The 24,463-nt window shown below is 39.6% G+C and overlaps 2 protein-coding genes across 10 annotated transcripts in view; one reads left to right on the top strand and one right to left on the bottom strand.

The window, feature by feature from the left end:
• SASS6 (SAS-6 centriolar assembly protein) overlaps nucleotides 1-14,258 on the top strand; it is a 19,552-nt gene extending 5,294 nt beyond the window's left edge. For 5 of the 8 annotated variants that reach the window (XM_048067201.2, XM_048067204.2, XM_048067199.2 and 2 more), the window contains 13 exons: nucleotides 159-330; nucleotides 1,262-1,339; nucleotides 2,294-2,413; nucleotides 2,499-2,690; nucleotides 2,907-3,101; nucleotides 3,497-3,586; nucleotides 3,671-3,850; nucleotides 4,474-4,555; nucleotides 5,057-5,166; nucleotides 5,945-6,067; nucleotides 6,351-6,442; nucleotides 6,892-6,983; nucleotides 8,472-14,258. In XM_048067201.2, coding sequence (XP_047923158.2) covers nucleotides 159-330; nucleotides 1,262-1,339; nucleotides 2,294-2,413; nucleotides 2,499-2,690; nucleotides 2,907-3,101; nucleotides 3,497-3,586; nucleotides 3,671-3,850; nucleotides 4,474-4,555; nucleotides 5,057-5,166; nucleotides 5,945-6,067; nucleotides 6,351-6,442; nucleotides 6,892-6,983; nucleotides 8,472-8,602 — 1,657 coding nt within the window. In that variant the 3' untranslated portion in view covers nucleotides 8,603-14,258. Of the gene's footprint in view, nucleotides 1-158; nucleotides 331-1,261; nucleotides 1,340-2,293; nucleotides 2,414-2,498; nucleotides 2,691-2,906; nucleotides 3,102-3,496; nucleotides 3,587-3,670; nucleotides 3,851-4,473; nucleotides 4,556-5,056; nucleotides 5,167-5,924; nucleotides 6,068-6,350; nucleotides 6,443-6,891; nucleotides 6,984-7,087; nucleotides 8,361-8,471 lie in introns of those variants that run through there. The other 3 variants (XM_067001921.1, XM_048067203.2, XR_010833401.1) reach the window with 3 other exon arrangements.
• MFSD14A (major facilitator superfamily domain containing 14A) lies at nucleotides 9,065-24,463 on the bottom strand. 2 transcript variants are annotated; one of them, XM_013186632.3, is made up of 12 exons: nucleotides 24,422-24,463; nucleotides 18,121-18,216; nucleotides 16,387-16,449; nucleotides 15,682-15,809; nucleotides 14,553-14,667; nucleotides 14,039-14,257; nucleotides 13,642-13,755; nucleotides 13,094-13,165; nucleotides 12,536-12,648; nucleotides 12,314-12,411; nucleotides 11,570-11,733; nucleotides 9,065-10,418 (listed from the first exon to the last, which is right to left on the bottom strand). In XM_013186632.3, the coding sequence occupies exons 3-12, from the start codon at nucleotides 16,411-16,413 to the stop codon at nucleotides 10,212-10,214; spliced, it is 1,257 nt and encodes a 418-aa protein (XP_013042086.2). In that variant the 5' UTR covers nucleotides 16,414-16,449; nucleotides 18,121-18,216; nucleotides 24,422-24,463; the 3' UTR covers nucleotides 9,065-10,211. The 2 variants fall into 2 exon arrangements, with proteins under 2 accessions (XP_013042086.2, XP_066858024.1); XM_067001923.1 differs by lacking the exon at nucleotides 24,422-24,463 and adding an exon at nucleotides 22,806-23,035.

Genomic DNA, 24,463 nt, shown 5'->3' with positions numbered 1-24,463 from the left:
AATTTTTGTCGTATCAACTACAACATTAGAATTGAATGGCATAGTTATTTTTTCAAATGAAAAACTGGTCAGCCTTTTATTGCATGTATAAAAATATATTTTATTTGAAAATAGAATTGTGTTTTTTGTTGTTGTTGTTTTGTTTTGTTTTTCCCTAGGTTTTTGCTGCAGTTAGTTTCTTCAACATCTGATCTAGATCACACTCCTGTCTCTTTAAATATAGTGGAGACCAACCCTTTTAAGCATCTTACCCATCTCTCTCTAAAATTCCTACCGGGAAATGATGCAGAAATAAAGAAATTTTTAGCCAACTGCTTGAAATGCCTTAAGGTAAAACAATGACTGAGTTGCAACTAGGTCTTGATGCTATGTGTAGTTAAACTTTTTTTTTTTTCAGTCTTAATACTTCAAAAGCATGCACCAAATGGTGTAGTTTTTTTATTATTATTTTAGTTCATGTGTGTCATTGCATGCAGTTATTTTGGTACATGTTATAAAACTAAATTGTTGGTTTCGCTCTAGCAATGAAAATCTTACATATCCACTAAACCAAGTGTTATAATTCGAACTGACAGAAAATCAGGTATTTCTATATGCAGTGCATGCACTATGCAGCTGTTGAATACTTTGGTGTTTCATGCTTCATAGCCTTGTTCTGATTGCCAGAACAACTGCAAAAATAACATACAGTAAGCTTTCTGTCTTTTTTTCTGCAGTTGGGTTTAGGAAACCACGTGTGTGTGTGTGTAATTCTAAGGTTCTAGGGGCTTAAGAGGGCTAGTGGTTATAGCAAGTGAGAATTGTAACGTTGGTGCAGTTGGTAGCGTGTTAAATTTTATCTAATGCGAAATTAATGATTTCATAGTTTGACTGTTGTCTCTTTTCGTAGCCTGCGATTTGCCTATCTTCTGTCGTGCTGTCATGTTTAGCGCTGCCTAAGAAGTCATTTTAACAAAACAAATTTACAATATTTAGTTCATTTGTTACTAATGCAGCTCCTTTGTACGCAAGTCTTTATAATTCTCTTTCCTTAAAGAGACTTAATAAGTTTAATGCAGGATTTTTACCTTGTGAGCTAATGCATTTATTTTTTTAATGTATAGATAATCTTACTCAATATGGATTTTATTTAATAAGGTGATGTTTCCACAAATACAATGTTTATGTGGCTGCTTAGAAAGGATATAATGATGGTAAAATGGAACCTAAATACTAGCAATTTAGGAGCTAAGGGTTTGTCTTGATATCAATTTGTACATAGGAAGACAAAATGGTTTTGGAAGAAAAGCTTAAAAAAACTGAAGAGGATCTTACCAGACAACTGACCTACACTCAGCAGGTAATGTACATTTTTAACTCTCCTGTTCCAAGTTGTTTACTGCCTAGGTTAGGTGATCAATGCTATATGTGAATACAACTTGTAAATAGTGGACTTCCAGTATAAGGTTATGCTAACAAATTCATTTTTTCTTGTTCTACTTCTTTTTTTTTTTTTTCTGTTTTTGTACTTTTTTTTTTCCCCCAGTCTGTGGAGAATGTATGTATAGTGGCTACCTAGCCAAAATAATTGATGTGGAAGTGAGAGAAAAGAATAAAAGTAGACAAATATTCTGTAAATATTCTGCGTATGGTTAGAAACCTTTATATTTGCAGAAACTGTCAAACCATGACAAATAAATCAGAAGTATTGGAGGTTATATTACTCTACTTTTTGATTTTTATAGTCAGCCCAGTAGTGACTTTGCATTTGCGCTGTAGGAGAACGGTAGCAATGGGTCAAATTCTAGAACTATCAAGGTGGCTTTTTTGACCATCGTGGAACAGAAAAATTTCCTTAAATCTGTTGTGGAGTTTTTTTTGGAGTAGAACACTCGTCTTTGCATTTTTCATACAATTGGAGCCTAACAGATTATATCTGGTAAATTGGAATGCAGAATTACAAACCAAAAAGATGAAAAGATGCTGCTTAAGAACTCTCCCCCGGCCCCTCCCACTAGAGCACTTTGTGTTTAAAACTTCCAGAAGAGATAATGATAGGGAACATCAGGAGACTGTGTTTTTTCACTCTAAGTTAGAAGAAAATACAATTTGAAATGAAGATTGTTTTATTCACATCAGGTCAGAAAGCTGCTATTGAGCTTCTCAACAACTTTCCTGTTCTTAGAGTGACTGGATATTTTGGTGTCTTGTACTGAGATGCACTTTCACAAAGAAACAATAAAGAATCATTCAGTATCAAATTAAATGCTGCGGTTTTTAAAACCTTGTTGTGTGGTTTGTCAAACTTCAACAGAGCTTGTCAGAGAAGAGCCGAGAACTAGACAAACTGAAAAATGAATGGACATCGTACACTGCAGCTCTGACAAACAAACACACGCAGGAGTTGACAAATGAAAAGGAAAGAACTCTCCAGGTATGACAGCAGGAAAGAATTAACAATATTCTTGGCTTCATCTTAAGATTCTTTGGATAACTATTTGCTTTTCTTCTCTTTGTAGGCACAAGCTCAGTACCAACAACAGCACGAACAACAGAAAAAGGAATTGGAAAGCTTGCATCAGAAAAGTATTCAACAGTTGCAGAACAGACTCTCAGAACTTGAGGTTATCAATAAGGATCTAACAGAAAGGAGATACAAAGGAGACTCCACAGTCAGAGAACTGAAAGCAAAGCTTTCTGGAGTAGATGATGTATGGCTAATTAATTCCCATAACCAAACTTATAATTTTTAGAGCATTAAAGTTGCCTGCCTATGCTTGTAAGAGAAAATACAGCATATTAAGTTTGACTCTTCTTCATTCCACATTTTACATGCTATAATTTCAATATATCTTTTTAAATTAGCATTATAGTGTTTTGTTTTTTTTTTTTGATTAAAATAATAAAATTCCTTCCCAACATTCTAGGAATGTCAAAGAGCAAAGCAGGAGGTGCTGTCACTGCGGCGGGAGAACACTACTCTTGATGCTGAATGTCATGAAAAAGAGAAACTCATTAATCAATTACAGACTCGGGTTGCTGTCCTGGAACAAGAGATCAAAGATAAAGATCAACTAGTTGTTAGAACCAAAGAAGTATTAGATGCAACACAAGAACAAAAGGTTCCTTCAAGTTTCAAAATCATTCTCTCTAAACCTCTGTAAACCTTGTTAATTGTAGTGTCTTTAGGTTACTAGATGACCAGATTTTATGAGTGCAGCAAGTAAGCTTTCAAATGTAGATAAAGGTCCTGAATTACGGCATCAAAAGTAAACTGGGTTCATTTTGATGAAAGTAGCCACTGTTTTAATATTTTGTGGCAGTTGGGTGAAGTTAGCGGTAATTTTTGTAAAGGTGGATGAATTGAGAGAACCTTGTGTAATTTGACTGAAAAGCAAGGACTGATTTTTTCTATTTTTTTTAAGGACTGGTTATAAAAATTAATGAGGTTCTATGTAAAATTATGATGTCTATTCCATATCTTTATTGTTAAAAAATATTCAAAATTCTTTTAAAGGTGATACTGGAAGAGAGTACAGAAAAAAAACAAAGTCATATTGAAAAACTTGAGACAACAATTAGGTCACTGTCATCTGAACTTCTTAAGGTTTGTTTGAACATACCATTAGCTTTATGTCTGTCTGTCTTTTAGGTGTTTCTTATTTTGAAAATACACTTTTTTTTTTAATAGGCTAATGAAATTATCAAGAAGTTACAAGGAGATTTGAAAACCTTAATGAGTAAATTAAAATTGAAAAATACAGTAACGATTCAACAAGAAAAACTATTAGCAGAAAAAGAAGAGAGACTTCAGAAAGAGCAGAGAGAATTGCAGGAGACTGGACAATCTCTTCGAATGAAGGAGCAGGAGGTATTGTGATAGATTAACCTCTGTCCTGTAAACATTATTGTATGTAGTATGTTTTCTTGTGTGTATCGTGGGTTTTTTAAAACTTAAAATACTTACAGCAATAATTCTATTCAACATAATAGACTTACTTTTAGTTAGTTAATACATGGATGTGTGTGATGAATGTTTTCATATTTTCATGTTAAACTGATTTGCAAGAGATGTACATCCACATGAAGGAAAATACTGTTAAAAGTTCAAAGCAGTGCAACAAATGAATAGACATACTTTACAGGGTATCTTCCTGCGAAAGTTGGAGGTAGAGGCAAAAACAGCAAGAGAGTGAACTTGTTCCCTTCTCTTACTTAGGGCCCTTGCATTATTTAATTATGAAGAATTAAGGTCAGAAAGGTCTCTGGCTGCAGTCTGGTCCAAACCCTGGCTAGAAGCAGGACTGACTTTAAAAGTATTGTCATACCGCTTTTGTATAATATTTCGTTTGAACTTCTCTAATTTTAGAATTTTCCTGATCCTTCACTTCTTATGTATATATCCATTACTTCGTATATATATGATCATATTTCTTGAGTTTTGAATCGGTACTAGTTCCTGATGGAGCCATAATTAGTATGGGAACATTGCAGGTTTGCAAGTTACAAGAACAACTTGAAGCTACAATACAGAAACTGGAAGAAAGTAAGCAGTTACTGAAAACCAATGAAAACGGTACGTTTATACCATTTAATTTCTCCCTCTTTAAAATTACAGTGATTGAGCTGCTACTAAAAATGAATGGGAGGCAGCTTTATTGCTTTGTCTGTTTGCTTTTTTTTTAAGAGCTGCAATTATTGTCATTATAGCAAAAATAAGCTTCTGTCTGGGTGTGCAGTAACCTAGAGCTGCACAATAGAGATGACTTCCTTTGCAGTTGGTGCTTGTGGATGCTCGGGGGGTAGTGTGTGAATGTGTGTGCGCGTGTGCGTGGGGCTAGCTCTAGCTTAGGGTGCAGAGGAAGGAACAGTGTCCCGTAGGGGCGTGTGGGGGGGAAGCTTAAGCAAAAAACCTTTTTGTGAGACCTGGGCTTACAGTGATACTTGAGCTTGAGGAAGTGGGTTGGGGGAAAGCCCACCAAACTGTCACTTTTGTTTGAGAAAGAGTTAATTGGTGTTTTAAACAGCTTGTTTTAGGTAGGAGGTGAGCTTGACCTTTTTTTTCATTCCTCTTCAGTAATCACATGGTTAAACAAACAGCTGAATGAAGTTCAGATGGCAAAGAAGATGGATACTCCTACTGGCACGCATGGTGGTGCTAGGACTGCAATTTCACCTCATGGCATGGTAAGATACAAATATAAATAGTAATAAACTGTTGTTGTTGTTAGGACATAATACCCAATTTGGTGCTAGTTGATGCCCTGGCCTTGGGGGTATTTTCTAAGCTCTAACTTATTAAAATACATGAAACAATATTAAAACTGTTTTTGAAAAAATTAAGTGTGGGATGAAAACAAACACCTCCTCACTCCCCATTTTTGCGTTGTGAAGTTAACTAGTTAACTTATGTTCTAATGATCTTTGTATGAATCAAAACATAAAGTTTATTCCTATTTGGATATGCCTATTAGTGAAATTTAGAAATGTGAAAATGCACGGTAAAAAGCCCTATCAGGCTATCACTAAGAATCGTAGCTTAGTGGTTCCTACTCTTTTTAGTCTCCATGCGTACAGACTTCTATTTTCGCCTTGCAGCTGATGAGTGAGTTTCTTACTCAGTAGAAGGGCAAATTCATGTGAAGATGCCTGACTTACGCATTTAACATATTAATCAATTACACAGTATGTAACTTACTATGATTTTATTTTAGTATAAGCTAGAACAGTGCTCATGTCTTTCAAATTTTAAAAGGCTACATGTTTTCCTTAGGAATGTGAATGTTGGAAAAGTTTTTTTTTCTTCCTATTAGAAAGAATTACATGATAGAAATGTTAACTTTGCAATTGTGTTTACTTGTTAAGCTTGAAATTTCAAATCTCTACAGCAAATGTATTTGAAGAGTTGTTTTCTCCTTTACAGATGTATTCTTCTTTTCTTACAGATGTGTTCTTTCTCTTACAGCTTGACCGACCATCCTTTCCTAGCCTAGGAATCAATCATCCCTTTTCTCCCCTGTATGCCTTCCAGAAGTTTCCAGAACAAGCACGTAACAAAAATACCAATCCGCAATGTCCAGTACCAAAGGTAGGCATTTTGACGTTTCTGTTTGGCTAAAGATATAACAACATAAAATATCAAAACTTTGTTTTGAATGTCTCTCAAAATGCATAAATATTTGCAGTATAACCTAGTGTACTGCTTAACAAAGATAATATACTACTAGCATGCTTTGCTCTACTTAACAGCTATTCGAAGCATAGAAATGTTAATCCCTGAGAAGCCCACTCTCTGAATACTTGCGGGTGGACCATCATATCTGGAATATCTGGAGCATCTTTACCTAACCTGCAACTCCTTTTTTCTGCAGATTCAATTTAACACACAGCTTTCAAAAATGGATCAACATTCAGATGTTCAGACAGTGACTGCTACAACTAGTCATCCAGCAAATAAGGAGAAGTAAGTATTATCTATTGCATTTTTCTTTTTTTATAAAGCCATTTATCTTCTGTGAGTATCTGCAACTGAGCAAAACATTTCCAATACCAAGCTTGATCTGTGATCTGATTTTCTCCACTGACATGTTAATGAATTTAAGTTGTGGCAGACTTACTGCTCAGTAAGCTTGGTTTGCAGATAACAAATGAAGATCCTTGCTTTCAGGAGGAAGTACCAAGGAGGTATGTCCCTTCTGGTGACATATCCGTGGCTACCAGGTGATAGATCAGTCAGAAAATGAGTTGTAGATTGTTCTTATTTGACTGAGGCAGGCATTGTTTATATTTGAATGATAAAGTTCATAGGAACTTAGTAGTTCCACTTCAAGCCGTCCCCCCCCCCCCCCACTGTGTTTCTATCCACAGTCAATGTTAATTGTTTTAAATCTTAATTAGCCTTTTTATTTCTAGTGGTGATAATTTGGGGCTGGAATCAAAGTATTTCAAGAAAAAAGATGACAGCATTCCTTTACGAGGGCTTAGTCAAAATACACTAAACTCAGGTATGTGTGTATGGAAAGTTAAACAAGACCTTATTTGAAATGTACTTAAAGGGTAATAGTAGTTATGATTCTATGAACACTATCTTGTTTCTGCTATTCTACAGAGTACTTGAAACCCTACTTATCAACAAAAGTCCAACCATCGCCAACAGCTGCAGTAACAACAGCCTCAGCTTATTTTCCTGGATAGCAGACAGGACACTTAAGAATTTTCTCTTAACTGTTTGGGGAATTTGGAGATGTCCTGTATTAACGTATTTGTAAAGTATCAGTATGAACTGATAAGTTGATTTCTGGACCTGTTTTCTTTGAGAAAGATATCTTGACTTATATGGATGACTTCTCAGGATAGTTAAGCCAATTCAGAAAAGATAAAGCTTTAAGGGGCCTCAGCCTTAATGGTAATGCCACTGTAGGTAAGTCACTGAATTAAGAGCTGAATTTTCTCCTGGTATTGTATTAGAAGACTTTGTCTTCCGGAAAATGCACATAAGTGCAGTGACATCTTTGTTATAGGAATTGACAGGTGTGGCTCTGTAACAGATGATGTGTATTCTCTGGTATTCCCCGATATGGAACATTTTTTCCATATGAATACTTTCTTTCTTTGAGAGAAAGGGTGTTGCACATAATTTCCAGCACTTTCTGGGTTATGCTGTTAACTTCACTAATGGTCAAGCTTGTAAGTTAGCATGACTGGTTTTTCCCTTACAGGTTTATTTTTGAAAACTTGATCAATTTGGGAACCAGCTTATTTGAATTGCATACAGGTTTACAAATAATATAACTAATACTAAGATGATTTCACTGAAGGTATAAAACTGTGGTTTAAAAATGTCATTTGGGGTTGCCCTAATGTCTGTTTTCTGTCAGTACTATATCCCCCAGGCCACCACACATAAAATGCTATAAAGCAATTTATCTGAATTATTGAAATTAGCACAACATCTGAAAGCTATCTTGTATTTACTAATTGTATTTTACAACTATAGTACTGCATAGAAACTGAGGATATTCTAACATTCAAATTTAGATTGAGTCTATTCAGCATATTCTATTACCTGTGCTCAAATGCTAGAATCATGTTACAACTTCATTTGCTGCAATTTTTAATTTGGTGTCCCAATAAGGAACTGGCATGCAAGTACTTGTAACATCTAAAATATACTTTTTTTTTTCAAAGCCAGTCTACATACTTGTTTTTAAAGATAGTTCATACCTGAATATTTAACTGCAGCCAGAGGGTTGTATATTTTAGTGGTTTGTTTTGCAGTGCAAAATTTGTATATTTGTTTATAATCAGCACCATGTTAATGTATATTGACTTTTGGTATGTGTAAGTTTCAATGGAAATATTAAAACATTTATAAAACATCACTTTTCAGAGGCTTTTAAGATTACTAAATTAATATTTCTAGTACACTGACATGCCAAGATGAGGACAACGCCAGAATGGTTCTGTACTATTGTATTCACTTTTCTCTGGAGTTTCCTTCCCAGCTTATTCACTTCCCCACCCAACGCTGCATTGCTGGACCAGCGCTATGATGCACGTACCATCCCCAGATGACAGCCACCCCGTTCTAAGGTCTGTGCTTGTGCTACTATTTCTAGTTTAGCTTCAGTATGTATAGCTGAACGTGAAGTTGGTCTGTTTCTCCTGGAAGTATGTATAAGCTGCTATCCAACAGCAGGCTGGTAACTAAAAATGTTACCTTCTCCCAGTCCTGTTCAAACGTAAGATAAAATGAAACGTCAGTGGGCTTGAGAAAATTAACAATAAATTTCACAATAGAGGAGGCAGAACTGCAGTGCACTAAAGGTTAACTGTCTTTGTTACTGACACGTTTATGTATAGCATATCTATAATAGTACTGTTCTGTCAAAGCCCTAAGGAAAGAGGCAGACAGCTTGTGCTGCTAAACATAAGGGAGAAAACCTACATGCTCAAGGCAGGCTTATCTAACAAGGTATGGTGTTGGACATGTACTCCAGCCTTCTTTAAAACCCTGCTGAATTATAACATACACACTACATAACTTTGACTAAGGGTGCAAGAGACATTAACAATTATTTAAAAATTCATTAAAATATTCAACTTTATTAACAGTATATTTACATATTTTTTTCCTGCTCTTGGTCAACCATGGTGAATGTTCAAAGGTAAAAAAAGCATTAAGCAGTAACCACAAGATGAAAACATTTTAAACCTATACAATACTTTATACATAAATTTATACAAAGGAACACTTAAATAATACAACTGGACACAAAAATATACACTTTTAGAGAAATTCACATCAGTAATTGTATAAAGCTCTCTTCTGTACTAAGGGGTCCTGAAAATTTAGGACTAAAACATTAGCTCTGTAATGTAAAAGGGTTATTGTGACAGTCCTCAAAGGCCACTATATAGCACACTGACATATTCAAGGCTATCAGCTTATATTTCAGTCTGTGTATTCAAGTTTTGAGGTCCTTTTATGATTATGCAAACATCAGAAATATAGTGGTATAATAAATGGTACTTATGAAAGCAGAGTTTTAGAGCCAATATTAAAATTTGCAGGCCCAAAACACCCACTTAAAATTTAAACAAGTATTTGATACTACTGTTTGTTCAAAAATAGAAAGAGTAAATGCACTTACATAAAAATAACTTTTACTGTTCAGCAAGCGTGCTCATGTGATTTTTATATTAGTATAAACTTAAAAAAACAAACAAATCCACCATATGACTTTTTAAAATAAATGATACCAATTCATCTTTCCCCTAGTCGAGTACATTTACATTAAGGCTTTGAATCATCTGACCCACGATTTTACAACATTAAAATGAATGGGTCCACATGGATGCTAGTATGTCTCATTGAGACTTAGCATGAATAGAATTAAAGCTCACCACCTCAAGGAAACAGAAAGACACATGCTCATACCTTAACTATATTCCTTTTTGTCTCCAAACTAGAACATAAAGTTTAATAGTAACAGTGTTTCATGGCAAGAGACGAATACTTAATATATTTTTTTAAAAGTATATTATTAATTTAATGGCAACATCTTTGGAGAAACTTCCAGTTTTTGTTGTTTTTGTTTTTAAACGCCTATGAATGTCATGCAAAAAGGTATTTCTTAAGACTACCTTAAGAAGTTGTTTCTGATGGAAGTGGAATGTGTATCCCAAACTGCAGATGAAAAAAAGCTAAAAAGTCTTCCTGGATTTTTTTGTCATACGTTTGTATCTTGCAATAATGGTTCTTTAGCTTCACCAGGAGCTTGTGGACTGTGGGGATGGCTGTGGCTGCCGCAGTGTTTCTTCCAGTTGCTGGATCGTACGCTTAAGTTGGTGTGTTCAGGAATAAACAAGGCAACAAGTAGTGCCAATAGCACAGAGCACGCTCCAAATAAGAACGGGGGTCCAGGAATTATAGAATTCTGAGGAAAAAAATAGACAATTAACACCACAAAATATAATTAAGCCTTTAGATGTGTTAACATACTAAGAAGGCTAATTATACATATCTTAAAAGTAGAAAGATTTTTTTCTTGCTATGCTAGCCAATATAGTATTTGTCTCCATGCAGAGTCTTTAAGAAATCTGTAATGATGAAGTTTCTGATTTAGGAGAGGAAGCACATGCTATTTACTAACATTTGCTAACTTCCTTTTCTAGTGCAACTTTTATGAAACAAATAGCTCTTCAGCAGTAGGCTTTCTGCCCTTTTATGTACTTGAAGTCTGGACTTCACTATGTATAGCATGCTCCCTGTGAGATACCTGGGGAGATTTAAATCTAGCATCTTCTCCCTACTAACCTTAAACTTGGTTCTTTTCTCTCCTTCCCTTCAAGGTACCATTTGCTTTTTTAGTTCCAGACAGGTACATGCACACAGCACAACTGTATGAAAGCAGTGCAGAAAAGTTTTGTTTGCAGTCTGAACAATGAGTATGTCCATTATCATTCAATTTCACTGCTGTTTACAGAGTGGACTTCCAAGAACCACATTAACAAAAAAAAGTACTGAATAGAATTCTGCAAAGAAGGTAAGGGAAAAGCTTTGGCTTGTAACTTAATCAGTTAGGCACAGCTAGACAGCACTGCAATGTAACAGCTGAAGAGAAGTATCCCTTATCCTGCTGCAGCCAGTACAGTCACCTGTTGAATTTCCTCAACAATTTATCATCTATTAGGAACTTAAAAAAATACAGAGGCCTTGGCTAGAAGGCTTAAAGGACACCACGACCCAAATGCGTCATACCTGAGAGGTAAATACAGTGTCAGAGACCTGCTCAGTAAGAGAAGAAAACAGTGGGGTTGTGTAGTTATTAATTCATCTTTCCTTTCTCTTTGGAAAGGTTGTCAGTTGCCTAACTACTAAGAGATCCAGCTAATAGGAACAAAAACTGAACCATAGTATCTAGTCTCAAGCCAAAGCCTGTGAGAGTGACTTAAGAACCTATTTTTACATGCTTAATATACAGTCAGCCTGACAAAATGTAATGCAGCATCATAGTCAGGAACCACTAGAGACATGGTCCCTTCCCCATTCCTTTTTTTTGGGAATCAGTCAGTAAAAGAAGAGTACCTGTTGTAAATGGTATTGTGTGACAACACTGCTTCCTGGTGGTGATTCAGGCATGGGGAGTTCATTCAGTTCAACGTGAAATATATAGAATATAAAACCATAAAGTGCTGGTCCCAAACCATTACACAAGCCTCGAATTCCTGTTATCATCCCTTGAACCACACCTGAAAAAAGCAAGATGGTCTGTTGTCTATCTACATCACACGCATATATATATATATATGTAAAAATGATTTTAATAGATTATGAACACATCAGTAAGACTTTTACACTGATGCAAAAAGGAAAACTTCTCTCACTGCTGTTGGACTGTGAGTGGCAATAAACAAAGGGTGCAGACAACTTGTCTTCATGGTATATATTTTTTTTTCCTATCTCCCTATAGGCATAGAGTAATGCTTCCTATGCCATGCATATTTAGAGATCAGTATATACAACATCCTTGCTCTCACAGTCTCACGCAGCAGCAGAAGCACTGCATACAACCTGTACAACAAAGCCAACTTGCATCAAAAGTAATGAAAACAACCAGCTTTAAATATTGTACTATCTTTGGGCTCTGACTGTTTTTGCCTCTGGGCCAGAAGGACTTGTCATGCACATATGGCAGCTTTAAAGTAGATTTTAACTTTTTGTGACCTGTGCTCAAGTATATAGGCTACCACGATTAAGGACAACTCACTAGACGTGTTTAGCTTCACAGTCATCTTTGACTAGAATTCAAAGGGTTAGGACAACACCTACCTTGTTGGTCAGCATCAGCAGTTCGTGAAACCAGTGCACTTACAGCTGGGAAAGTAATACTGGACATGGCTGCAACAGCTCCAGCTGCCCACATCATCCTGCAGAAAATAAAGATTCAAAGTAACTGTTCAGCCGGGACAGCATTCTGCAGAGGGAGCACATATATGTATACGTGCATGTTTGTAAGTATCACATTCAGATATTAAAATGGAATTTACATACCACGGTTCTGATCCAAAGCCATACCACGCAAGTTGTAATATTTGAAATCCTAGACCCAGTAGGATGGTGTTTTTATTTCCAATGGACCGCATAAGTAAACTCAAAACTATTGTCTGATAGAGCAAGGAACAAGGTACAAGGGAAAAAAAATATTAATCTAAATGTTAAATACATGCAAATACATTAATGCATTAAAAAAGCTAAGTTCAAAAGCAGTATTTGCCAAGTAGTCAGGAGTCCTGCCTCTACCAAAAAAAAAAAAATTAAAAAAATCATTTAGCAAGTAATATAAACAAACTATCACCCCTTATTTGATACATAAGAGGATTTAGTTTTCCCAACACAAAACACTTTGGATATTAATGAACCAAACCCTGTTTGGCGAGCTGTTTTATTCATCTAAGTTAGTTAAAGTAGACGTGTTAATAAACTGTTAGAGGCTTAGAAAAACAGCTAAGAGAAGGTGACTCATGTTTCTGGAACCACAACATTATGGAAGTTCTCCACAGTGCTTAGCTCTTCTAGAGTTACTCAGTGAATTACGTAGAATTAACTCACCTGTGCAATAATGGAAAGAATCCCAAGGACTGCTATAAATGCTGCTACACTTTCAGATGAAAATCCCATTATCTGTATAAAAAAACAAGAATGGCAATTTGATTATTGACCAAGAACATGTATGTCATATCACATGTATCAGTGTGGGAACACACAATGCAGAAAACTGGTATTATTCAATTTAAATTGAAAATTTTCTAACTAAATTCCTAACTTAAAAGATGTATATATTTTTCCACTAAAAAAAGTGGAAGACACAAAAAGCAATGGCATAAATGGAAAACAAGTAAACGATTCCCTCAAAGTAATAAAGCAGTTTAAAATAGTGAACTTCATAATCCAAGAATAATGCAAATACTTATGGAATAGAAGTTGCTTTAATGTGTTCATCTCTGTCTCTACAAACCAAAAGCAAACATAACAGCGAGAGTACTTAACTGCTGCAAGCTTTTAAATTACACTAGTTACCTCTACTTTTTATTCAGCACTATTGTAAACTTTCCTATAAATTTACTTTTGTTCAAATCCATATCGAAATGTTACATTACCTGTCTGAGGTATAGGAAGAAGCTAGAATATTGACCTGCCTCCGGGAGGTAGGAAAGAAAGACTGTTATGCAGATTAGCAGCACAACTGAGTCCTGGCCAACTTTCTTCAGGGACTATGGCAAGAAAAAAAATAATGGAAAACATTTAATTGTCATATTCAGAAAAGCATACCTAATAAGAAACTGGAATTAATGAATCAATTAATGAAATCATTACGTGGCACCACCAAAACATTTTCTGTGCGTTTAGCAAGATTGTTGGCAAAAGTATTGGCAGCAATGCAAGATTAAACTTGATAAAAGATGGCTTTGTATTTTTTTTTTTAAGCTTGAGATGTAAATTCAATCACTTTTTTCAAGTTCAGCACAAGCATCACTCCATATTTAACTAGCTTACTGCAAAAGGGTCAGCCTGTTCCCACGAAATGGGTGCTCCCCAGGATGCTGGCCTCATCTTCTCTGGCAGCGATTCTGGTACAGCAACAAGAATAAAACAAATGTCTAACAAGGCGATTGCTGTAGCTAGGACCACAACCAAGCTGTCTCCATAGACTCGACCAAGGTAGGCACCGATAGCAGGGCTGGTAACTAAACTTGCTGCAAATGTTGCTGAAACCTGAAACAAATAACAGCTGGTAAGATCTTCAAGGACACAATTCAAAAGTGTTATTACAATGGTAATAATTACAGAAAAGGTTTTACTATGCTTGTATTGTATTTAAGTTAGAAGCAGAATATTCAAGAGGAGCTCCAGGAGTGGGTGACAATAACAAGTAATCAGAAAAACCCTACTCCAAACTGAACCTGACTTGCCAGGGAGGGAACAAAAATAGTGATTTTGAAAAGCTTTACCTACTGAAGTATTAAGCACTGAATACCACAGAGACAGAGAGAGTTAAAAAAATACATACCAAACCATAGGCCATACTTCTTTCATGTTCTTGTGTTATGTCTGCTACATATGCAAAAACCACTGAAAATGTCACTGCAAAAACTCCAGAGACAGATATAACAGCAAAGTACCACCTAAAAAAAATTACATACAAAAATTAGAACACATAAAATGAAACAAAAAGTCTGTACTTAAAATCCAAGTACAATTCAACAGTTACTGTCTTGTCCAAGTTTTCCTGACAAGTATTAAGATAAACATAAAGCCAATATGAATGCACCTGGATACAGCTGTATGATTTCTCCTATGCACTGACCACAAAGATAAACAGTGTAATTTTGTGACATGTACAAAAAGCTGCTGTGATTTAACACTTCCAGGAAGCTAGGTGTTGATATGTCTGTGACTGAAAGCAAGTCGGGAACTTCAGTATTTGCAAACTGGTCATTGAGAGCTCTCCACATAAGCCTCGTCTTTACACTAGACAGTAGCACTGACGTCATTCGAAACCAGCTACACTGGGAAATGAGCTGCTTCCAGGAAAGGGACGAGGAATCCATGTGACCAGAGAGAAAACTGGAAAGGCATGTGGAGCTGCCTGAACAGCTGCCTCCTCCCTGTGTCACTGCAGTCTGCATTATTTCAGCTGCAACCTGAGGTACAGCGCACAGGTAGTCCAACACCGAGTTCCGACTCGAGCAGTGAACTCGGGCAGTACCTGAGTAATGTATGTGCCAGTTATGACCTTACTCGACTTGCACAGCCTGTGAAAGCTGATGGATTTTAAAGCTTGAGAAACAAAAGTACAAAATTGAAGCAACATTTTGCAAATAGTTAATTCATGCATAAGGTAAGTTTTCATTTCTTTGCAGGTGGTTAGTTTTAGAGTAACATGGACACAAAAAAGCCTTGTTACCCTTTCTTGGGTGGCATTCTGAAACACTTGGCAAATGTGCTAGAAGTAGTAAGTGGGGGCTAAAGCACAGCTACTCCACTTTGACTCCATTCCCCCAACTTTGCAGTGAAATAATACAAAAGCCTCAATGTTGCATGGAGCAAATAATATTTTATCAGCAATACTACAAGCATAAGGATTAGACAACAACCTAGACAAGAAGCATGCATCTAGTGTGAAAGACTGCACTAACCATGGGCTGATCTTCATTAGTGGTATTGGTGCACAGGTAAAAAATACTGTTAGCAGCAGGAAGGACTTCCGTCCCCACACATCAGACAGGGCACCTATGAGCGGGGCACTGAGGAACGATAGCAAGCCCTAAGTGAAATAGAAAGAATGCTTCAGTTAGAACCGTGATGGCCAGCCATGCCACTAGCTGACAGTGGACTGGGCTCTGTTTTTACAAAACTTTATGACTATAGTGCAATGCATCAAAGGCAACATGGTCAAGCATTCCTAATCTTCTACCCCATAGTTGGTTATATAAAATTCGAATTTTAAAACCCCAAAACCCCAGAGCTACACAAAGCTCAAGAATGAGGATCCAGCAATACTAGCAGTTTTATGAACTGTATTTTGTTCTACATTTGGAATTTGCATGAATATAAATAACTGAAAATACCCTACTAGAGCAACAAGTTTTAAGATCACATACATCGTTTTGGATCAGTTAACTACCTTTTTATTTTGTGAACTCAAACAACAGATATAGACCAAACGCTATCCTACAGAAAATAAAATGATTCGTATTACCTTTGTTGGCACTACTTTGATCTTGTATTTTTTATACCATGAAAACTCTACTGAAAGTTTTTCTCATCTGGCAGTCATTTCTAAATCCCACCAACCATTTGCATGAAACTATTTGCAATTACTTGAACATTTGTCACCCTACCTTTACTCCTTGAATTAAACCATTCATTAGAAATGTATGTTTTGGGAAGGTTTCATGCAAAACCTGGAAAAGAGATAAGAACACTTATTTACCCAATATTTACTATAGATAGTACTCATAATGCATCCATCTTCTACAGTGTGGTACATCCACACCAGCTTCTATTTCCATGGATTATAGACAGATCTTAAAAAGTCTTGAAACTTTAAGACATCCAAAGTTATGCAAGAGTAATACACCCAAATCACTAAGAAAAATCAAAGTCTATACTTCTACTTAGTAACCGTTATTTTCAAGTTCATTATCCAACAATTTAGTTTCAAGCTTATTTCCTGAAATTACATAGAAAGAATGCTCCAAATACACGAAATCCATCACCTCAGCAAAATTCATAGAAAGGGAGGAAATAACCAAGCGGTCTCCTTCCCTGTTCTTGCTTTGCAAAGAACAATATGAATAAAGTGAATGACAAAAGCACTCTTTGGTATAATCTCTGCAGACGTTTGCTATACTTTACTAATATAATACTAAATAATACATTGGAGTCTCCCCTTCAACAATGGGTAAGGTCTACCTGTATTATTTTCGTTGTAAGATATCAAAATGACTTTTTTTTCAAACAGCACATGCCACAAAGTTGTTACTCTAGCTGTAAGCACCAACATTTCAAGAAAACAGAGTAAAATGCCTTACTGTAGGTAAGGAGACAACCCTGATGCAAGCATGAAGCACAAATCTTAACTGGGGAGGCACAGGGACACCTTCAGAATTGCCAAGTACATTTATTTATCAGCTATGCCATCTAAGTATTTTCTCCCTCAATTTTGGATTTTACCAGAAACACACCACAAATAACCTACAATTTAATTCACGTGTAAGTTACTTTGAGGGTGTAGCTTTACTGAATAGAGGCCTCAGTTGCTACAGCACTTTGAGAAGGATTCGCTTCGTCCAATTTCAATATCGGAAGTCTAAGTAGAACACAACCTATAAAAGTTATTTCAACCCAGATTCTCCACACTACTGTTGTCTGTAGGAGGCTGGAAAGAGAGAGACATCGTCATTCTGAAGCGGCTCTCGCAGCTCAGTGACTGGAGCCTAGATGTGAAGGTTACAACAGGCACCGCTCTCCAGTCTGACAGTGTTGCCTGAGACGGTTTCCATTCAGTGCCTGGCTTCAAGTTTGTAACCCAGAGACTGCTCGTGGTTAACATCAGCTTACAGACCTGCACCAAGATGGCATTTTAGGTGGAGTTTGCTTGGAGATCTTTAAGCCTTTGTTCTATCTCATTAGTAAACGTGTCATTCTCAAAGACTAAATCCAAATGGAGAGCAACCAACTGGACTAGAAAAGAACTGTGTACAAACACATCGCTATGGATGTTGCACTGATCATAGGGAGGCTCTAACTGCTGTAACAGGGTCTGCTGTGAAGCTTGGTTCTAAAAGCACAGCTAGGTGAGCAAAGAACTTCTTGCACACACACACACACACACACACAAGTAAGCTTCAGTGTCAGCAGACTGCCACGTAAATATGTCATGCTGCTACACTGCTTTAATTAATTTTGAATTTCTGACCCCATATAAAAATAAAGTAAACCAAAAAACTTTGTACTTGCACAACAGAGCAGCTCAATGATACCCACTTTTCATTTAATTCAGTTATTTGATGCTTTTGCAGGAATTGCCCCATCTCCCATGCAACAAGAAAAAGTTTAAGCACGTCACTTACCACCAGAGTGGGTGCTGTTAAGAGTCCCCAAGCAAAGAACTCCAAAAATATCACTATCACGGCGTGGTAGACACTAGGTGAACCTATTCCTTGAGGCTAAAACAAGAGGAAAACCAGGTCATTAAAGCATCTGACAAGCTGTCATAATCACATATCTGAACACTATAAACAGAAGGGTTAAGAAATGAAACAGAACTCAGAACATCTGAATGCAGTTGCCCAAGCTAGCTGGTACTAGGTGAAGTTCCCTTTTTAACCTTTTGCTGCAAATGTGCTGAAGTGTCAGTGCCCTGTGGAGTACAAAGTGCACCCTCATCTCAAATTAAAAAATGAACTGCTCATACTGCCAGGCTGGGAAACAAGGATGCTACTGAAAGCAGAAACAGACTCTACTGAGGACTAGATTTTTTTTTCTAAAAAAAAAAAAATTTTTATATATATATATATATATAAAAGATTATAAAATATATATAAATAAAAGATACAAAGTAAGAGACTTCAATTCTTTGGTGATTTGGTACAATCAGAAGCAGCTTTTGAGCACGTAAGAGCATGGGTGGGATAACCTGCTCATCTCATGTATTCTTCTGAACTGCTACCTGTCCAACAACATGCCATATTTGCAAATTAAAGAACCAGTGCACTAAGCATTTTTATATGAATGCAGTACAAATAACCCATCAGAAATCTCATACGCGGGCTGTAAGCTCAGAGGTGCTGCCTTAGCATCTGTCCCAGCTTCGTGTAACAAGCTGCTAATGGAGAGGCACCGGCTCGGTCAGGCCTGGCGCTTACAGTGAGCGAGCGCACCAGCCCAAGCCCCAGCAGGCTGCGTGGGATCCTAGCAGCGCGTGGAGATGTCTGCTGGGAGGGAGGGAAGGTGGCGCGGCCAGGCTCTTCTCAGGCGCGTTCAGCGACAAGAGCAGAGGCACAAACCGAGATACAGGAAATTCTACTGAAACTTTCAACAGAGCAGAACACAACCCAGGTTGCCTGGTAAGGCTGCAGAACCCCCGCCCCCTAAACTCGCCTGGACACAGCCCTGAGCAAACTGCTCTAGTCGATCCTGTCTGGAGGAAGGGCTGGGTAGCTAAACCAGAGATGTTCAGAGGTGCCTTCCAACCTCAAATGCTATACAATGTTAACTTACAGTTAGGTGACACTAGAGTCTTTCTTTGATTACAAGATGGATGCAAGTCATAGCCAGCTTTTTTTTTTCTCCCCCCCAGATTTGAACTTCTTCCAACAGGGAAAAAAAAAAAAAAAGCCTTTTGAACAACCGTACGAAATAAATACAGAAAGCCACATGGACCATTCACCCTACAGCTAGAAGATCACCATTTTCAGAAGTAGTTTTATCAATACATGAAAGGTAAGCTACAAAAGTACCTTAATACTATGCTATTTTTCTTCCCAATCTCTCTTCAGTAACTGTTCATTTAGATCTCTGCTATTTGTTTCAGCCTTATTCTCTTAAACAGGTAAATTAACAGTCTTCACAGGTACAGAAAGTAGCTATAATTATTTTCACTTCCCACAATTCCTTCCTCTTTCCACCCACAATCCCTATTTTGGGTTTGCATTAAAAATTTATGTCGTTCTGCACAAACCAGAAGTAACAGTCTTAGCTGTTTGCCTCAGTCTGCTGCAGAAAATCAGGTTTGTTCTCATATTCCCCCAATTCCTTTCCAGTCATCGCCTCGCGACCCCTCCCAGGTGTTGCAGCCGGCAAGGCAGCAGTGGTGCGATCACAAACCACCCTCTCCCTGAGTGCCAGAGGTCAGAGCCATCTCTGAGCTCAGCAGCTCTGGCTCAGTGCTGCCCTAGTCCAGGACCCTGCAGGTTCCTGGGTATCGCACACAGAAACCAAAACAGCTGAATGAAACCAAGAGCTGTTCAGCACAACCAAAGCGTTTGCCATTTTAGAAGAATACATGAGGTGACTGCTGCCCTCTGCCATGTCATCAGCAAGCAACACTGAGCTGATGTTTCCATTACTATGGCAGAAACAAGCCTGCAGTGGCATCTAGACCACAGGGGTTAAACTTCCTTCCATTTTTATTGCTCACTTCTCACAAGTACTGTTATTTGTTCTTACCTGCTAAAGCAGAAGTAATTTAGTGACATCTAGATCCGTGTGTAACTCAGTGCATTTGATGAGTGCTTCAAAAATGCATAGCCTTATGTAAGGTGAATTCCATCAGGTCATTCAGAAAGGCAGAATTACTGCTGATACCACTTAACTGGTGTTACTGCCTCTCTTTAGGTCACTCACAGCACACACCTGACAACATGCACACGGACAATATTAAGCATTGCCTTCTGTGATACGGCCACGCAACTGCGGAGAGTAACACAAAAACACTGGGAGACTGTTCGATGGGATAGTGACGGCACAGTCACCCTTTTCAAATGCTACTAGTGAAATACTGAAAGTACTTGTGTGTAACAGCCTGTAGGCAGCCACAGCTTTGCTTCCCCCACAGACTTGTCGATGGTCTTGCTGAGATGGTGGAGGGAAACAGATTTCATTAAGGTCACTGCAAGTTTATACTTAAGACAGGACCATCCCACATACACTGGAAGAGAATTCAAGTACCGGCACGTTAAACATGTCACTGACTCCTAGCTGAGGCTCAGGACGGGAGCATGGGGCTCACGGATGGCCCTGCTCCAGGTGCCTGCATCGGGTGCGACCGGTGAGGTGCAGGCAGCGGGAGGAGGCTGGGGCTGCTCGGCATGGGGTGACACGGACACACCGCGTGCCAAGACTAAGCCAACTCAAGGAGTCTGAGGTGCCTCTGAATCAGGTGAGTTTATAAAGCCTGTGCAAGAACACCAAAGTGGTAAGCACTAAAACCCGGCATACACCCAGAACTGCCAAAGCTGGGGCAGGAGGAGGGAGGGACAGCAGACCTGCTGCGACAGCAGAGGAGAGGAGCCGCCTCTGCGCAGGGGCCAAGAGGTGCCCCTCTATAAAGGGACGCGAGCGGTGGAGGAGCACCGCGCCCTGGCCTGACCTGCACCACTCGCTGCAGGGACCCACCGGAACCTGCGGCGGAAGGAGAGGCTTTGCAGAGCCCGTGGATGTTTTTTCCCCTTTTGCTTTCTTTCTTTTTTCCTTCTTCTTTTTCTTCCTTTCAACATCAGGATCAATAAACAAAAGAGACAGTAAGTTAACTTGATGGAAGTAAATATTTTTGCCTCTGATGGTGCCTCATTAAGCAGCTGCATACTCTTGCAGGTAAAAGAGTTACAATGTTTTCTTTGATGTGAAATAGTTTCAAAATAAGCCAATCAGACTGGAAACTGTACACTTAGATGCTTGATTAATTACTGGTTTGCTAATTGCAGACATTTAAGACATGGGCCCTTTTCATTTACCTGTCTCCCATAATGTCAAATAGCACGTCGGGCAGGCAAAGAAACCAACCAGACTGAGCACAGGAGACTAATTAAACAGTACGTTGCAGCAGAACAACAACCCAAGCATAAATAAGTTTTTGTTGTCATTATACTCTGCTATAGCAGATTTTATAATTCTAAAAATTAACTTTTAATAAAGTTCTCTGAACAGTTATTTGAAGGTAGAAAGCATCACAACCTTGTGTCTGTTATCCAGCAACAGATCTATGTACTTCCATCTAACATTTGTAGCCTGTTTTACTCCACTGTATTAAAAACAACCGAAAACTGGTCACAACTCCCCCCATAAGTTTGTGCTCTGCCTTTGTAATGGTGGGAGACACTGAACACAGCACCAGAAGTACCACTGAAAGCTGCTGTTATAAAATCCTTTCTGGTCTCTTGGCAAACGAAAGTTGAAACATAAAGGACACCTGGAAATATGCTGTGTCTTAACCACTGACCAGTAATCACTCTAGAGAGAAATAGTTCTGAAACACAACGTAATGTAACAACAATCACTCTGCTTCTACTACTCATTCTAAAATATGTGCATCTAACATTTGTACGAGGTGACCTCGTACATTTCTAACTTTACAAAAAACAAGAAACCGGCTCCTGAAAAACATCAACGTCCGGCACTGGAGCTAGTTTTCCTCCCTACCACCAAGTCACCATCAGTTGGTCACCAGTTTGATCAACAGCTGCTGTGACTGTGACACCTCCCTTTTCTCCATTAGGGTTCCAAAAGAGAAACAGAAGGGTGATCCCGGATTTAGCCAACCAAAATCTCTCTTTATTAACGACTCTCTCGCAACAATAGCGCTGCGCTAGAAGAGTACCATCACCTGCACACAATGTTGCACAGCGGGAAGAAATCCCCAGGCACGGATACATTGTAAGTGATGCCGCTCGTCAGTTACGAGCACACAAAAAGCTCGGGCCCCAATTGCCAGACCACTTAGCGGGTACCTCTAAAAACAGAGAAAAAAAAAAAAGAAGCGGCGGAGGAAGCCAGACGGGCGGGGGGCTGCCAAGCGCCTCCCGCAGGCTCCCAGCCGCCCTCCCCGGGGCTCGCCGGCCCGCTCCGTGCCGGGGGGGGGCCCACCAGCGGCCCCTCAGGAGGCTCCCGCCCGGCCGCGGGCGCGCCCCGCAGCCGCGCGGTGCCCCCGGCCCGGCCCTGCCCGCTCATTGTGCGGCCGGTCCCGTGCGGCCCCCCCCGCCCGCCCGCCCGCCGCCGCCTGACGGAGCCGCCCCGCCGCCGCCCCGCGCGGCCTCACCGTGCCGCCGTCCTTAATGATGATCTTCTTGGCCAGCATGACGCTGCGGTTCGCGGCGCGTTTCTTCTTCTTGCCCCCCTGGCTCATCTTACCATCCTACGGCCCGGCGCGGCGCCGGGCGACCAGCGCGGCCTGGCCTGGCCTGGCCTCCCCGCCCCGGGCCTTCGCCTCCCGCCGCCGCCGCAGCCTCTCAGGCACACGCCGCCATCTTGGCCAGCCGCCCCGGCCGCCGCCGCGCCTCACGCGATCTCCCCATTGGCCTCCCGCCGGTCACGTGGCCGCGCCGCGCCGCCCGGCCGGCAGTGCCCGCCCGCCTCAGCGGCCGGGACCTGTCCCTGTCCCCGTCCCCTCGGCAGGTGCGGCCGCCTCACGGCCCCGGCCGGCGGCGCGGGGCTCCCCGCCTCGGGGTCTCCGCTCGGCTCGGGGGAGGCCGAGTGCCCTCGGAGCGGCTGGCCGCCCCGGGCACCGATTCACCGCTGTCTGCAGGCAGCTGGCCGGCAGGGACCGGCCTCCGCAGGGCATTTCTCCAGCGGAGAAAGCCGAGGAACGCACTGCTGTTCGGTGTGCGCGGCTTGTAAACCCCTCGGTGCTGATGTCTGTGCGCACCAAGCGCTGTTACATCCGCTGCCAGGCACAGCTCTCCATGCCCATACCCACACAATACCAGTCTTTTTTCTGTGCTCCTTTATGACTGTCCTCAGGCCTCCATCTCCATCCCACTTCCTACATATTCCTGTCACCCCAGCTCCTACAACATCCCTGTTTCTCTCAAAACCGCGTTCCCTGTCCATACAAACAGGGGCTGCTATGCTGAACCTACACCCTAACGCACAGACCCGTGCTCTAGCTCAGCTACAGCACAGTGTTAGTTAACTAAGGGTGCAAACCACTCCTCACTTAAGCTCATGTGGGCTTAAGATAACCCATTAGCCTTAGCCCAAGCACACCCATGTCTCATTATAATGCAGCTTTTAAGGATCTTGGAATTTTGTGAGGCATAGTCCCAGTCAGTGGATTTAGTCTGGTCTCACAACACGACAAAGGCCAGTACACTAGCTCATGATACAGAGCATGGATTTACTGGGCTACCCACAGGGAAAAATGGATGCTTGCTATTACCAGTCATTTGTTACAAGTCTTAATGAAATTATGTAAAATATGTGACAATTCTGTGGAAAAAATCCCACGTTCCATGGTTACTCACTCCTTTATTTGAAAAGGAAGGGGGACCTAAATTTTGGCACGGTTTCAAGTCCATTCCTTGGAGAGAGTGCTGTCACATTTTGGTGGGAAAGTCACACACGTATATATGATGTGTAAGGAACTCAGGTTAAAAGGTTACCACAGCTATATATTAGCGATGACATTCTGTGACTAGGCTGATTAAACAGCTGTTTTTCCACCCGTACATTTATATTAGACCAACCTTTGTTATCAGTGTCATTATCCAAAAATAAATGCATCTTAAGAGAAATAACAAGTTTGCTTATGTAGGTGGAACAAATGGCTCAAGTACGAATTCATAAATTTAGAATAAAGTCTAGATAAACATGACTTGCTTTTGTTGTCATGAATTTCAGCCAGCTACATATCTTCAAATTGCAAACTTCACTTACCTACATAAGTCCTGACACAATCCACTCTACCATTACTTAAGT

Source organism: Anser cygnoides, chromosome 8, assembly GCF_040182565.1.
Source record: "Anser cygnoides isolate HZ-2024a breed goose chromosome 8, Taihu_goose_T2T_genome, whole genome shotgun sequence".
In the NCBI taxonomy this organism is placed as follows: domain Eukaryota; kingdom Metazoa; phylum Chordata; class Aves; order Anseriformes; family Anatidae; genus Anser; species Anser cygnoides.
Note: the sequence above shows the minus strand (reverse complement) of the source record. Positions and strands in the feature narration are given on the sequence as shown.